The following is a 15,837-nucleotide window of genomic DNA, read 5'->3' as shown; positions in this document are numbered from 1 at the left end:
CAACCCATTCCTGAAGTGTCAGCAGAGATTGTGTTAACTAGACTCTCCCCTGTGAAGGGGACATCGACATGACAGCGATCAACACTAAGCTTTCCTTTGGCTCAAACAGTAGACCGTTGGCGCTTGCAATGCCAAGGTCATGGGTTCGATTCCCAGGGAAAGCAAGAACTGATAAGAATGTAAAAATGTTTACCTTGAAATGCAATGTAAGTCGCTTTGGATAAAAGCGTCTGCCAAATGCATAAAAATAAATTAAAAAAACCCTGATCCTCAACAAACTTGTCTCCATACCAGCGTGACTCCGATCTTCAACCAGATGGAACTGGATAATATTCTGAATGTTCTGATCCAATCTGACTTTGACCTGTAATGCTGTCTGAATCATAAAATCATACTGTTCGTTCGTTAGCCAGAGGAGAACTGACCCTCAGACTGAGCCTGTGTTCTCCCAAGGTTTTGTTCTCCATTCTGTCACTGATGGAGTTTTGGTTCCTTGCCACTGTCACATTTGGCTTTTGGCTTGCTTAGTTGGGTACATGTAATATTCAACAATATTGTTGATCTGCCTGCATTGACACCATTATATGAGAACTGAACTGAGCTAGATGATCACATCATGGTTTTCTCCAGAGTATATATAAATAAACTAAATTAATAACTTTTTTACAAAAAAAAATTAACCATCGCTGAATTTACTTAAGCTGGACTATATAAATAAAAGTGACTTGCCTTAATGGACAACACTGAAAGCCAAGTCACTTTCATGGTGCCTAAAACCCACGGTTGGCAAAAACTAAACTAAACATTCCTGGCGATCCACCAACACTGCCTTCATGGTAAAGGCCTCAGATCTCTAGACAGGCTTAATGAGTGTGTTGCAATTCAGATGTTATGTCTCCTTAATTCTGACAGACTTTAGCCCCACCTATACTGGATGAGTTTAACATTTCAGATGGCAGAGGTGTAAAGGTTCAGAAAGTAAAAGTCCTCCTCAGTATTTTGTTCCAATCACCTGAACTTGCTAATTAGCAGTTTTTCAGCCAGGAGAGAGAACTAGTGAAATCAGTTGGCTTAGTTCATGGGTGGAATAAACATATGGCAGGACTTTTACTTTCTGACCACTGGACTTTACACCTCTGTCAGATGGAGATTCTTCTTTTTCTTCTACTTTAAAAAAAACTTAATTTGTTATGGCCCACCAAATCAGGTTTCCTCAGCTGTGCCTTAAACAAAAGTGGGCCAAGAAAAAAATATTTTATTTGCAATAACAACTGTCCCACCAACTGTTTCTGCGTGTTTTGTTTGTTTGACTCCTTGTTTGACCACCTCCTTTTTTGTTCTAAATAAAAAATGAATGCACAATCAAATAAACAAGTTTTGAATAAACTTCAAAAAAGGGAGAAAAAGCTTCCCATCTTTTTTTGTGGTTGACGTCAAAGCATGTGTATCAGACTGATATTGTGGCACAAAATCATTTTCACTTCTAGAAGCAAGTCAGATTGCCAAAATAAACATGACATGCCCTCATTGTCAAAAACCATAAACAAAACTTTAAAATTGTGTCCCAAACTATATTAAATATGAGGGGTTGGCACAGTGTAGCAAACCAGCTGAAAGCTGCTGTCCTCAAGTATATGGTTCAAAATATATTGCACAGTAATTTCCATGCAGGTGTTTTTAATATGGCTGAGTAATGCTTCTGGTAACAGTAATGCTTCTGGTAACAAATAACAGGTTTAATTGCATTGTTCACATACTACAGTTCAAAGTTTAAACTCCTGATAAATGTTAAAGATATCTGATAACACAAAGCATGACAGGACAACAACAAATATAAATATAGTTAATTATTATTATTCAAGCTAAATTAGGTTGGAACATATATGATTAATGTATTGAATTATTGAATTATCTTTTCAGCATATTTCATTATGCATAAATGTGTGTGTGTGTGTGTGTGTGTGTGTGTGTGTGTGTGTCATATGTATGTGAGAATAAGAAGTTGAAGGGTAAGAAAATATAAAGGTTCCCTTCCTGCGGGCGGAGTGACATTTTTCTCTTTAATCAGTTTCTACATCTTCAAGGTCACCATTTGAAACTTTTTAAAGTCGTGTATTACGGCTGTATCTTTTTGAAGCTTCTTAACTTCATCTCAACGGAACTTGACATTCCACGATTGACCAGCTCTTGTTTTATCTGAAACGAAGATTGACAGATATATGTTATTTCCATTGTACTATTGGTTATGGAAGTCTGTTAAAAAATTGTGAGACAGTTTAAAATAATACATAAAATCAGAGTTATACGATTAATGTTTTTTTCTTTCTTTTTACTCTGAGGCATGAAATGTGCTTCCATATAACAACTTTTGCATTACAAATGTGTGACTTACTTGCTGCAAAACAACCTCAGAGTTTCCATGCAGTGTCAGGTCTAAAAATGTCCTTAGTTTCATTTGAACTCCAATGACATTTTCTAAAAGGAAACACACACATAATAAGCATAACGTGCGCGCACACACACACACACACACACACACACACACACACACACACACACACACACACACACACACACACACACACACACACAGAATTTCGTTGGTGCTGCAAATCAACACAACAAATACAAATGAAGACTTGAGCAGTGTTTACTATGGAAGCTTATGAGTAGCAATATTCAATTTGATATGTAATATGCAAAATGACAATACAATATGTAAAATGGCAATGCATTTCTGTAATTACATTTACATTTTCCCATACATTTGTGCAACGTTTGGTGCAAAATGAAAATGAAAATGCAATTATATAATTTACATTTGCCATTTCATACACTAGGTTTAATATGTAAATTGAATACATATTTTAACGCTTTATAAGTTGCAAAATGAAAATGAAAATGTATTACAGAAATGATTAGATATGTGTAACATGTTCAAGCAACAACTGTTGCAAAATGATCATTCAAATGTTATTTTTCTCAATTGCATTTACACTCACAGTCAAGACACTTACGATTGCATTTTCATTCAATGTCCCGCAATGTATGTAGCAAAATTCAATGTGCACATTGAAAATGCATTCCGAGCAGATCACGTCTGTCTCCGCCCCCTCCCGCCATGTCAATCACTGCGTGAAGGCGGGGCACGGGCACGGCAACAGGTAAACATAACGTGCTTTTTGAGATGTTGGAAACATGGCGGCGGCAGAGATAATACGGGCGTTAAATACACTAGCACATGTGAAGACCACATTTAAGATGTCAGCAGCCAAACGGGTGTCAGCACCTGATAAGGCAGACAATTCTCCCAGACGTTCCAACAACGTATTTGTTCTATCACCTACATACGCGTAACAATCTTCGGAAATACTACCGTTTCTCTGTTCACGCTCCACTTCATCTGCTAGTGTATTTAACGCCCGTATTATCTCTGCCGCCGCCATGTTTCCAACATCTCAAAAAGCACGTTATGTTTACCTGTTGCCGTGCCCGTGCCCCGCCTTCACGCAGTGATTGACATGGCGGGAGGGGGCGGAGACAGACGTGATCTGCTCGGAATGCATTTTCAATGTGCACATTGAATTTTGCTACATACATTGCGGGACATTGAATGAAAATGCAATCGTAAGTGTCTTGACTGTGAGTGTAAATGCAATTGAGAAAAATAACATTTGAATGATCATTTTGCAACAGTTGTTGCTTGAACATGTTACACATATCTAATCATTTCTGTAATACATTTTCATTTTCATTTTGCAACTTATAAAGCGTTAAAATATGTATTCAATTTACATATTAAACCTAGTGTATGAAATGGCAAATGTAAATTATATAATTGCATTTTCATTTTCATTTTGCACCAAACGTTGCACAAATGTATGGGAAAATGTAAATGTAATTACAGAAATGCATTGCCATTTTACATATTGAATTGTCATTTTGCATATTACATATCAAATTGAATATTGCTACTCATAAGCTTCCATAGTTTACAAGTCAAAATCTCATAATTATGGCGATTCTGTCGTGGACGAACCATTCATTCAAAATCAATAAATACCTGTCCGAGCAGTTGTTGTTGGAATTGCTGTTAAAGAAAAAGAGTATTCAATTATTAAACACTTCTGTAAAGTACATTAAAAAATGCATTGCACAGTCTTATGATGAGTCGTCTAACAGCCGCAGCATTTTTACTTGTTGAGACAGTGGCGTTTGCTGAGGTGGTGGTGGTTGCTGAGGTGGTGGTGGTTGCTGAGGTGGTGGTGGTTGCTGAGGTGGTGGCGTTTGCTGAGGTGGTGGTGGTTGCTGAGGTGGTGGTGGTTGCTGAGGTGGTGGCGTTTGCTGAGGTGGTGGCGGTTGCTGAGGTGGATGCTGAAAGAATGAACACAAATACCATTACATACCTCATGAACTCACTTAAAGATTGTAAATTTGTTATGTATAACATGGTGGTGATATAATGAGTTATCCATGACTCGCAGCCTTTTTACCTGGTGGGACTGTAGTGGTTTTAGTCGTGGTTTTGGGAAGAATGAACACAAATACAAAATTTACTGGGCCATTTTATTTCCTGTGTTGATGTATTTTCGACGAAAAGGTGAGTTTGTTACATTTGATTGTAATTCAAACGTCTTTACCTGTCAGTGGTGTTGTTGTAGGTCCTACTGTAGTGCCTGTGTCATAAAAAAAGAAAATTAGATTATAAAACACTTATGTAAAATAAATAAAATATGTTGCATGGGTGTATGATATCTGTCTTGCGACTCAATTCATTTTCACTCTTCAGGCGCCCCATACTATAGAAATAAACACAAGCCCGGACATGTTTTAGCTGGCAAAAATGTCAAGAAACTAGCTTTACAAGCACAAAACTGCCCAAGACGTTCAAGGTTTCCATTAAAAGCAATGGGTTATTTTACTATCATTAATATACTATTATAGTTTCTATATTTCTATTTTCCGTATTCATTTCAATTTAAAATAACACCAAGTAACATTTCTCTGCGGTCGCCCTACTGGTTGGAAGCTGAATTGTCCATCAGCGCTGTCGTAAGTAATTTAGCCTACCGCAGCCTGGCTGTCGCACACGCACACACACGCGCACGCTCGCTGTTGATCTCCAGCACCGGCTTTGGAATCAACAATGGCCACAGACAAGGTAGAGTATGATGCATGATTTACGCTTACAAACGCGTCCAAATTTGAGGAAGTGGGGGGGGGGGGGGGGGGGGGGGGGGACGTATGCCGTAAAGCACTCGAATTTTGTAGTTCTTTTTGTGCACGGGTTCCGACCCAAAACCCGAAGTTACATAGTGCCAGTAAAAGCGATACAGACCCCGTCAGGCTATGGCAGACGTGTCATTTAACTTATTTTAAGTCGATGTACCATCACAAGGGTCTTGGAAATATATTATGAAGGTTGAAAAGCTACTTAGTGTTACTTTAAGTAAAATTTGTAGTTATTTGGTTGTGTTTTGACGTAGGTCAGAAGTCTAAATATTGGATATATTTGTATCTGGATATGGATATTGGATATGGATATATTTGTATCTGGATATGGATATTGGATATGGATATGTATCTGATTTAAAACCACATTTGGAAGCGGCTCAGAATGGATGCGGGAACCATAATTGTTTACGCGTGTGCAAAACATTCTGATCTGTGTCAGTTGCGGGGGGAAAAAAAATCTGATTTTTTTTTTTGCCAGTGTAAACAAAGAAAAAGGACTAAAAATATCGTCGACTTATCTTACTGTCATGATTCCATGAAAATTAAATGAGAGTGTTTCAACAAGCAACAAGGTGATAACTTTGCTGCTTTTGTAATTAAACTCACAGCTTCACTATTGCATAGACATGCTATACAGACGCAGGTAATTCACACTCCCAGTCTCCCAGATTAGATATCATACGATGTTTGTGTTTATCCAGCTAAATTAATGTTAATAAAGGAGCTGTATGTGTAAGAGAAGTTTCCCCTTTTTACATAGCAACACCGTGTGAGACGATACAATCAATCAGGCGCATCATTATTATGTTAGGCTGTGAATTTCAAATTTACTGTGCAAATATGGATGTGGTTTTTAAGTGTTCATAATATATATTCACAGTGCATAATATACCAGTACTTCTATGCGTTGCCATGTTTTTCTGGCTTGCATAAAATGTAAAAAGGTCTTCACAGATCACAAGCTCTCTCACTTCTCAGGATTAACTTTGCAGACTTTGAATTAGTTTTAAAATAAGTTGATGTTTGAGCTGCCATCTTTGATCTGTATTCCCATCAGCTTTCAGAAAAGTATCCCAAATTAGTCTGAAAATGTGATCCTGCCATTTTTAAACTTTTTATCTAAAAAACCTGTCCTCTCTCTCAACATGTCTCTCATTGGGAATGAATAGCACTTGCTGATAGTGTTGTTTTAGCACCCGGTTAATTATAGTATATAGTATAGTACAAACAAAAATCACATGATATTCATAGAAATGTGTCCAGACATTATATATATGCACAGACTACCATTAAAAAGTTTGAGGTTGGTTAAAAAAAGTTTATAATGCTCACCAACACATTTATCAAAAGTAGAGTAAAAGCAGAAATATTATTATTACATTATAATATTAGTAGATTCTGAAATTGGTTTTACCATTCAATGCATTATGGTGCATTGCAAGGCTATATATATTACAATATATATATATATATTCAAATTTGGATTTCATACATTGATTTCTTATTCAAACACATATCTCCTCCCTTCCTCATTCATTCTCATCTTTCTTTTTTCATCCCAAAAAATGTGTTTTAGGCAGACAGATCAATACAGTACAAAAACATGTTGGAAATTGTTGGATGTTGGAAAATACAATGTCTTTGCCGTTAACCAAATGCTTTTTAATCTACACTATTGCTTCAATGCAAGTCAACAAGCGCGCCGTTATTTGTTGCTTAGTGACGTCACGTGTACTGTATGTTCAAGTAAGCCAGAAATACGCTGTATTTAATAGATCATGATGATGACTCACGAGATGAGTATTTGCACTAAATACGCGCAGATTTGGCTTACACGAACTTCCCCAGCAAAGTGGCTAGTGATTTGCCAGCGTTACCGCCAAAGTGAATTTTTACCCATATTTGGCAGGTGTTAATTTCAAACCCTGTGTATAATGCATTATACATAAAGGTTTTAAGCAAAGTGTTAACAATAATTTCAATAGCATGGTCATTCAAAACCTGAGTGTCAACCATGCCGCATAGTTGACCCATAGTTGGGCGAGGATTAATGTAAACAGATTTTGGATAACAGCCGTGTCTAAAGTGCATGTAAATAGGCAAAAAAAACACAAAAAAAAATAGGATATTATGGTCACAAGATCAGTGCATTAAACCTTGCAGTGTAAATGTAGCCAAAGACTGTGATAAATAAGCTCATGAATAATTACCTGTTGTTAGGACTGTGGTGGTTTCAGGGGTGGTGGTTTCTGAAAGAATGAACACAAACAAACACGATTAAATAGCCTACCTCATGAACTCACTTGACGAGTGCAGCTTTCTTTTTCAGTTTATGTATTTTCTATTGTGATATAAAAACAGGAAATTGGGATATAATTCATTACATCTATATAGCGCTTTTCTTGGCACTCAAAGCGCTTTACATGGAAGGGGGAAATCTCCTCAACCATCACCAATGTGCAGCACCACCTGGATGATGTGACGGCAGCCATATTGCGCCAGAACGCCCACCACACACCAGCTTACTGGTGGAGAGGAGACAGTGATGAAGTCAATCAGTATATGGGGATGATTACTAGGCCATGATGGACAGCGGCCGAGGGGCAAATTTTGCCAGGATGCCGGATTTTGTGTGACCACAGAGAGTCAGGACCTCGGTTTAAAGTCTCATCTGAAGGACGGTGCTCTTTGACAGTAGTGTCCCCATAACTCTACTGGGGTGTTAGGACCCACACAGACCACCGGGTGAGCGCCCCCTATTGGCCACCTCACTAACACCTCTTCCAGCAGCAACCTGGTTTTCCCAGAAGGTCACCCATCCAGGTACTAACCAGGCTCAATCCTGCTTGGCAACCAGTATTGGGTACAGGGTGACATGGCTGCTGGCAAATGGTTTGCTACTTGCTATTGCTAGTCAGAGGTGTTTTTAGGAGGAGGGACATTCATATTCTGAGAATTTGATTGGACAAACATAATATATTGAGTCATGTATAAGGACTATGTACTGTATTTTTGGTCCCTTTTCTTAGAAGAGAAAGACTTTACATTTGAAATGTGTATATCAGCTAAACATTTATTTGGTCTTCATATATAAAAAAATAACAATTGAATAATGCACTGATCTATGGTTTGCTACTTGCTATTGAGGTGCTTTTAGGAGGAGGGATAATCATATTCAAGAGAGAATTTGATTGGACAAAAAATGTTATATTGAGACATGTATAAGGACTATGTACAGTATTATTGGCCCCTAATCTTAGAAGAGAAAGACATTTGACGTGTATTTCAGCGAAACATTTATTTTGTCTACACTCTTTGTCAGGGTTTGGGGTTGATGAGATGAAGCGAGGACTCAATTGCAGGAGAATGGGTTTTATTAATAATAAGAATAAACAAAACACAAACAAAAACTACCCCGAGGGGGAAAACAAGACAGACTTGACTCAACTTGACTTGACTTCGACAGCAGGGAAACACACGGAGTACATATGACAACGAAACAGCACAGGACTGAAAACACAAGGAGATTAAATAGGGAGAACAAACAAAGGAGGTAACGAGAGAGGACAGGTGGGGCAAATCAATCAGGTAACGAGGGAGGACAGGTGGAGCAAATAAATCAATAATCAGGTAACAAGAGGGAAGGGGCTAGACAATTAACTGGAGAGCACATGGCACAAAAGAAACATACATGACAAGCCATGTGCTCACACCAAACACGACTAGAACACAAGCACATGGCCAGTAAAACAAATCACAAGCCATGTGCTCACACAAAACGAGACAACATGAAAGCACACAGCTAGTGTAAAACACAAGCTGCATGCTACACAGTACAGGACAAGACATTAAAGCACATGAAACAAGGCACACAGACAAGACAACATAGGAGTGTCAGGGCTCTGTCACAAAACCAAGAAATAGACCAGACATAAGTGACAGAACCCTGACAGTACCCCTCCTCTAAAGGGACGCCACCTGGCGTCCCTAACAAGGAACACCACAAAACAAGACAGGAACATGACAACTCACCAACAGATAACACAAGACGGGAAGGTCAACACATAGAGACAAAGTGGGGAGGGGGGGAGGGAGGGGAGCCAAGACAGAGCCTGCAAGACAGTCCAGAAAGTCTCTAGAAGGGACCAGGGAGGGTTGAGCCAGGGAGGCTCAGGCAGGGCTAGAGTCCTGGCAGAAGGCCATGGCGGTGCTGGAGGGACGGACCAGGCAGGCTCCGGCAGATCTGGAATCCTGGCTGGGGGCCAGGGCGGATCCGGCGCTTCAGGAGGCCAGGGCGGATCCGGCGCTTCAGGAGGCCAGGGCGGATCCGGCGCTTCAGGAGGCCAGGACGGATCCGGCGCTTCAGGAGGCCAGGACGGATCCGGCGCTTCAGGAGGCCAGGGCGGATCCGGCGCTTCAGGGGGCCAGGGCGGATCCGGCACTTTCGAAGACACAGGATCGGCTGAGCTGGTGTGAACAGTCTCCGGCTCGGCAGGCACGACATGAAGAGACTTAGTCTTGACAGACAACCCAAGCGGAGCCGGCAGGGCGAGGCGCTTGGGCGGCGCAGGCAGGGCGAGGCGCTTGGGCGGCGCAGGCAGGGCGAGGCGCTTGGGCGGCGCAGGCAGGGCGAGGCGCTTGGGCGGCGCAGGCAGGGCGAGGCGCTTGGGCGGCGCAGGCAGGGCGAGGCGCTTGGGCGGCGCAGGCAGGGCGAGGCGCTTGGGCGGCGCAGGCAGGGCGAGGCGCTTGGGCGGCGCAGGCAGGGCGAGGCGCTTGGGCGGCGCAGGCAGGGCGAGGCGCTTGGGCGGCGCAGGCAGGGCGAGGCGCTTGGGCGGCGCAGGCAGGGCGAGGCGCTTGGGAACGGCCTCAGGGCCGACAACAGGCTTTGGAAAAGACTCCGGGCTTTGTGGGACGCAGGAAGCCCTTCTCCGCCTCCTCCTCCGTCTCCGAAAGGGAAGCGGCGCAGCAGCCTCTTCGGCCACCACTGGGGGCGTGACAGGGAGAGCGGACGGCTCTGGGACCACAGGGCTTATGGCCACCGAAGTCGGGTCCTCCTGGAACACCGGACTAGGGACCACTGAAGTCGGGTCCTCCTGGACCACTGGACCTGTGACCACTGAAGTCGGGTCCTCCTGGACCACTGGACCTGTGACCACTGAAGTCGGGTCCTCCTGGACCACTGGACCTGTGACCACTGAAGTCGGGTCCTCCTTGACCACCGGACTTGAGTAAGCAACAGGAGCCCTCCTCCTGCGCTTACGAGGGCGAGGTGATGTGGAGACAACCACCTCTGGGGAAACTGCAGCATCTTTAAACACACCTGGGTGGGTTGCAGCAATCACGGGCGTCTCAGGATAGGTGGTAGATGAGGTGGACCCGCTCTTCCTCCTCCCTCTCCCCGAAGGGGTCATCGGAGGACTGGGGACGTGGCAGTATGTGAGGTGAATGGGAGGTGGGCCAAGAGGTGGAAGGCCACCCTCCTCTCCACGGTTGTATACAAACCCCACAAACTGCCAGAAAGACAGTATCCCCAGCATTTCCATCTCCCAGGCGCGGACAGGCTCGTTCAGGCCGCTGTTAAAAATGTCTTTAAGCGCCGTGTTGTTAAAGTCAAGCCCCTCCGCAGTGATGACAAACTGGTGGGCAAACTCCGTCACTGTAGACTCCCCTTGGCGAAGAGAAAAGAGCTTGCCATAGCGCTCCATCGTCTGACGAGTGGAGGGGCAAGGGCTGGGAGATGGAAACAAGAAGATCCCCATTCTCTGCTGAGTCCTCTGATGGCTGTTTCGTTCTGTCAGGGTTTGGGGTTGATGAGATGAAGCGAGGACTCAATTGCAGGAGAATGGGTTTTATTAATAATAAGAATAAACAAAACACAAACAAAAACTACCCCGAGGGGGAAAACAAGACAGACTTGACTCAACTTGACTTGACTTCGACAGCAGGGAAACACACGGAGTACATATGACAACGAAACAGCACAGGACTGAAAACACAAGGAGATTAAATAGGGAGAACAAACAAAGGAGGTAACGAGAGAGGACAGGTGGGGCAAATCAATCAGGTAACGAGGGAGGACAGGTGGAGCAAATAAATCAATAATCAGGTAACAAGAGGGAAGGGGCTAGACAATTAACTGGAGAGCACATGGCACAAAAGAAACATACATGACAAGCCATGTGCTCACACCAAACACGACTAGAACACAAGCACATGGCCAGTAAAACAAATCACAAGCCATGTGCTCACACAAAACGAGACAACATGAAAGCACACAGCTAGTGTAAAACACAAGCTGCATGCTACACAGTACAGGACAAGACATTAAAGCACATGAAACAAGGCACACAGACAAGACAACATAGGAGTGTCAGGGCTCTGTCACAAAACCAAGAAATAGACCAGACATAAGTGACAGAACCCTGACACTCTTACTCTAACATAAAGAAAAGCTCATTACCTAAGACTGTGGTGGTGTCTGTGGTGGTGGTTTCTGTATGAATTAAAACAGTTATAAACATCATTAAATACCTCATGAACTCACTTGATGAGTGCAGGTTTATTTTTCTGTTTATATATTTTCTATTGAAACAGGAACTAGTCAAACGTGCTTTTAGGAGGAGGGACATTTATATTCTAGAGATAATTTGATTAGACACAAATTAGACACAGACGAACATTTGAAATGTGTATATCAGCTAAACATTTATTTTGTCTTCACTCTTACACTAATATAAAGATAAGCTCATTACCTGGTAAGACTGTGGTGCTTTCAGTGGTGATTTCTGAGGTGGTTTAAAAAAATAAATAAACACAAATACAAACACCATTAAATACCTCATGAACTCATGAACATGAACTGACCTCAAGAACAGTTTTCTTTTCTAATTAAGACGCTCACTGACTTTTCAGGTTCATATTGGGTTTGTTTAACTGACACCAGAGACCACATTTTATAAACAGATCTGGTTCTAATCTAAAGGTCTATAAATAGGTACTTATATAGACCTGTTGTCAGGTGACAATGTTCCAGAGAGAATTTAATTGGACAAATAATTATATATTGAGTCATGTATGAGGAGTTATCTATATTTTTGTATTTTTATCTTGGAAGAGAAGGGGGGGTCAATCCATCTCAAGTGGTCCATGGAATTAACAAACGTTTAAGTTAAGACAAACGTTTATTATGAGCTCAAGAATAACAGACCTGAGCTAAAAGCAACAAAATACCTGAAGAGTGTCACTTTATATGATGAACAGATTGAAATTAGGCTTTTTTTTCCACATATAAACATTTAATCAACTCACTCATCAGTTGTGGTAAACAGAAGCACAAACATGCTTGCTTGACATGCGAGAACCAATGAGATTCATTCTCGTGTTACGCAGCACCTTTGAGCTTCAGCAAGTGGTTTGTTCTCAGTCAAAAGTAGTTGATCTCCGAATGCAATGTAACATGAGGAGAGTAAAGATGGAAAGCTCCTAAAGCTTGTTTCCATATAAATTCTAAGTGTCCAAGTTATCCTGCTTTTCATTGGAATTACAAGTTCCTGACATTTCCTCATATGGATTCAGTTCATTATGTTGCATTCAGAGATCGACTAGTTTTGACTGACAAAATTCCAGCCACCAGAAACTCTAACTGATAAAGTGAGTCATACAAAACCTTTCTTTTTAGTAAACTTTGTGTACACAAACAATGTTGTCAATGCTCGAGTTCATGTGTAAAGCCCCTGATGATACTTCGAGCACAGTTTCATGTTGTGTCGAGCCAGTTTAGTGATTTAAAAATCGCATTGTAGTGCCCCTAGCACTCCCATTCAAAAGGCATTTTGTAACGGTCAATATTAAAAGTGGCGTTTCCATTCTAATTATGCTTTTACACGAATGTTTGACTCGGGTAGATTAACAAAAAATGGCGACAGTTACCCTTTAACAATACAGCACGGCCCCTCGTGCTCATACCTTATTGCTTACGTATTATGTATTCTGTAAACTACATATAAACATTGCATAGGCGTGTGATGAGTAATCTATCAATCACAGCATTATTACCTGGAAGAACTGTGTGGGTGGTTTCTGGAAGAAACAAATAAACCTCATGAATTAACTTAATGATACAGTTTTATTTTACTGTATTCCAGTTTAATCATAGCCTGGCTATGGCAACGATGACATTGAGGTCGTGCGCTAGTTTGAGTTGAAGCTTCGTCACGACCAAACGTTAGCGATTGGTTACGGCAGATCCAGAGTGGCTCTGGGCAGATCCAATAGTTTTAAACTTGAACAGAGTACCCGCCTACAAGGAAGTTAACGCTTGTCAATGGACTCTGGAGAGAGGCCAGACTCTCTGTACAAATGTAATGTGACCAGACTAGTTTAATCATGCATTGATTCATGATTTGTCTACTTGCCACTGATAGTCAGAGAAGCATTAGATTGGACAAATGTATATTGAGTCATACAGTATATGATAATACATATTTTTAGTTCTTTTCCTAGAAAAGAAAGACATTTTCTTTCCTGATTTCTCAGATTGGGTTTGTTCAATCAACACCATTTTGCAACAGTCTATAAGTACTGGCCAGTGTTGTTGTTTGTGTTGGTATTGCTGTAATGCTTTAAAAAAAAAAAAAAAATACACTAAAAAACACTTCTGTAAACTACATAAAAATATTAATCATGACGAATCATCCATCTCTCACAACACTGTTCAACTTTAACAACATTGACATCTTAAGGTTTTTAGGAGAAAATCTGGTTTGAAGGATCTAATGATTCTCAGTAACCTGTTTGTGAGCTACCACACGTTTTATGATTTAATTGTGTAATCATTAGTCACTTATGTAGTTGTCATTTGGTTTATTATTTAATCCATAATTCAAATTATTATTTCTTGATTTACATCATTTATCATTTTAGCCTTTTATCATTATTATAATTTTTTTTAAATTAATTTATGTCATTTTGTTTTTATATTTCATAATACTCATTTTATTTAAGTCCTTGCTCTTGCAATGCTTGCTATTGCTGTTTAATCTTGATGATTGTGAGGTTTTAAGTGATGTTTGTCTTCATGAGTAAGAGTAAGATCACGGGACGATGTTGAGAAGCAGTCATTTTCCATTGTTTGTGCTCTGGTATAATAACACCGGGTGGATTTGGAACTTGTCAGATGAAGTCTAAGCATTGAGTAGTGTAACATCTAGATGAAGTCTGAGCATTGAAACATACGCAACTAAGATTATTCAATAAAATCTGCTCTTTTTACTATCATCACTTCATCTCCTACTTCTGCTCTTCTCTGGCTTTCTCAGTCAAACTCTCAGGCTAATAGAAGACTGATTTCTTCTGGCAGGGATTCCGTGTCCAGGGTCGGATCTAATATATCTGATATATATCTAATATCTAATCTAATATCTAATATATTTGACATGGAGATCCATCCAATCTAACAAATTCAAAGGTCTATATTTACCTATAGCCGGTGTTGTTGTTTCATTTGTTGCAGTGCCAGTTGTAGTTGGAGTTGGTTGTGCAGTTGTTGATTCAGTTGTTGCGGTGTCAGTTGATGTTTGAGGTGCTGTTTGTGCTCTGGCTGTAAAAGAGAAAGAGATTATTAAATTTGGAAACACAAGATTGTATATTTATATAATCTTTGCCACACAAGACTGATAATCAAACAGAAACTAAACCTTACTCAGTGTCAGGACTGATACGAACACCAGCAGAAGCTGTGAAACCAGAGACAATCTCATGATGATGAAGTCAGAGATAAAACCAGCATGTAGAAGTCCTTCTTCTGTAATCAGAGGAGATTTATTATTCTCACTATACCGATGTTAATCTTGAATAATATAAATAATAATAACTTATATAAATATTTGTAACTTTAAAATATGTCTGTAGGAGCCACTTTTGAAGCGGTTGAAAAAAAGCCAATATTCTAAAGTTCCCACTTTATATTTATCTTTAACAACAAATTACTTATATTATTACTACATATTATTATTACGCATTACTGATTAATAAAGCTGCATATTAATTGAACACATATTGCTGTTTTATAAAATCATAAACACATTAACCTACTTGATTTTCTAATCGTTTATTACATTTATAGCAAAATCCTTATAATATCATAATTTAATATTGTAGTTCATTTCATTAAACAAATAAGGACAAATTGTGAGAGAATATAGCTTATCGGGTGTAACATTAAATAGAAAGAGTTGACTTACCGTTCTTCTAAGCTGCTCTTGCACCTGTGGTGTGTTAGCAGGAAGTTTGACTGATTTTAAACACGTCCTGGCATTGTTTACAGGGAACACCTGCCCTGGAATGGAAACAATATGTTTTCTTGGAACACAGCCAGCGATACAACTTGATTCAGTACCAGGAACATACTGTGGGTTATTTATGGTTGACACATCAAGTGTCTATCACACACCCTTAGAATGCCTGTGCACACATCTCTTGAGCGAGCTCAGAAAGAATAGCAGTACGGTCATCAATTTATTTGTCCAATATTAGTTCAGTAATATTAAATGCACATGGAATAAATGGCCCAGTTCTTTTTTACACTGATGAGCCAAAACATTA

At 40.3% G+C, this 15,837-nt stretch overlaps 1 protein-coding gene across 5 annotated transcripts; it reads right to left on the bottom strand.

Moving 5' to 3' along the window:
* Positions 1–1,924: 1,924 nt before the first annotated feature.
* LOC306989736 (uncharacterized protein) lies at positions 1,925–15,594 on the bottom strand. Of its 5 annotated transcripts, none has more exons than XM_079595680.1 (11): positions 15,477–15,540; positions 14,936–15,037; positions 14,714–14,833; positions 11,988–12,020; positions 11,696–11,728; positions 7,446–7,484; positions 4,641–4,676; positions 4,198–4,374; positions 4,064–4,090; positions 2,393–2,475; positions 1,925–2,196 (listed from the first exon to the last, which is right to left on the bottom strand). In XM_079595680.1, the coding sequence occupies exons 2-11, from the start codon at positions 14,991–14,993 to the stop codon at positions 2,116–2,118; spliced, it is 687 nt and encodes a 228-aa protein (XP_079451806.1). In that variant the 5' UTR covers positions 14,994–15,037; positions 15,477–15,540; the 3' UTR covers positions 1,925–2,115. The 5 variants fall into 5 exon arrangements, 4 of the variants coding, with proteins under 4 accessions (XP_079451806.1, XP_079451808.1, XP_079451807.1 ...); XM_079595682.1 differs by having other exon boundaries at positions 4,198–4,326; XM_079595681.1 differs by lacking the exon at positions 11,696–11,728.
* Between the last annotated feature and the right edge of the window lie 243 nt (positions 15,595–15,837).

The sequence above is a fragment of the Phoxinus phoxinus genome (genome assembly GCF_949152265.1).
Source record: "Phoxinus phoxinus genome assembly, chromosome: 21".
NCBI classification, from domain to species: Eukaryota; Metazoa; Chordata; class Actinopteri; order Cypriniformes; family Leuciscidae; genus Phoxinus; species Phoxinus phoxinus.
Note: the sequence above shows the minus strand (reverse complement) of the source record. Positions and strands in the feature narration are given on the sequence as shown.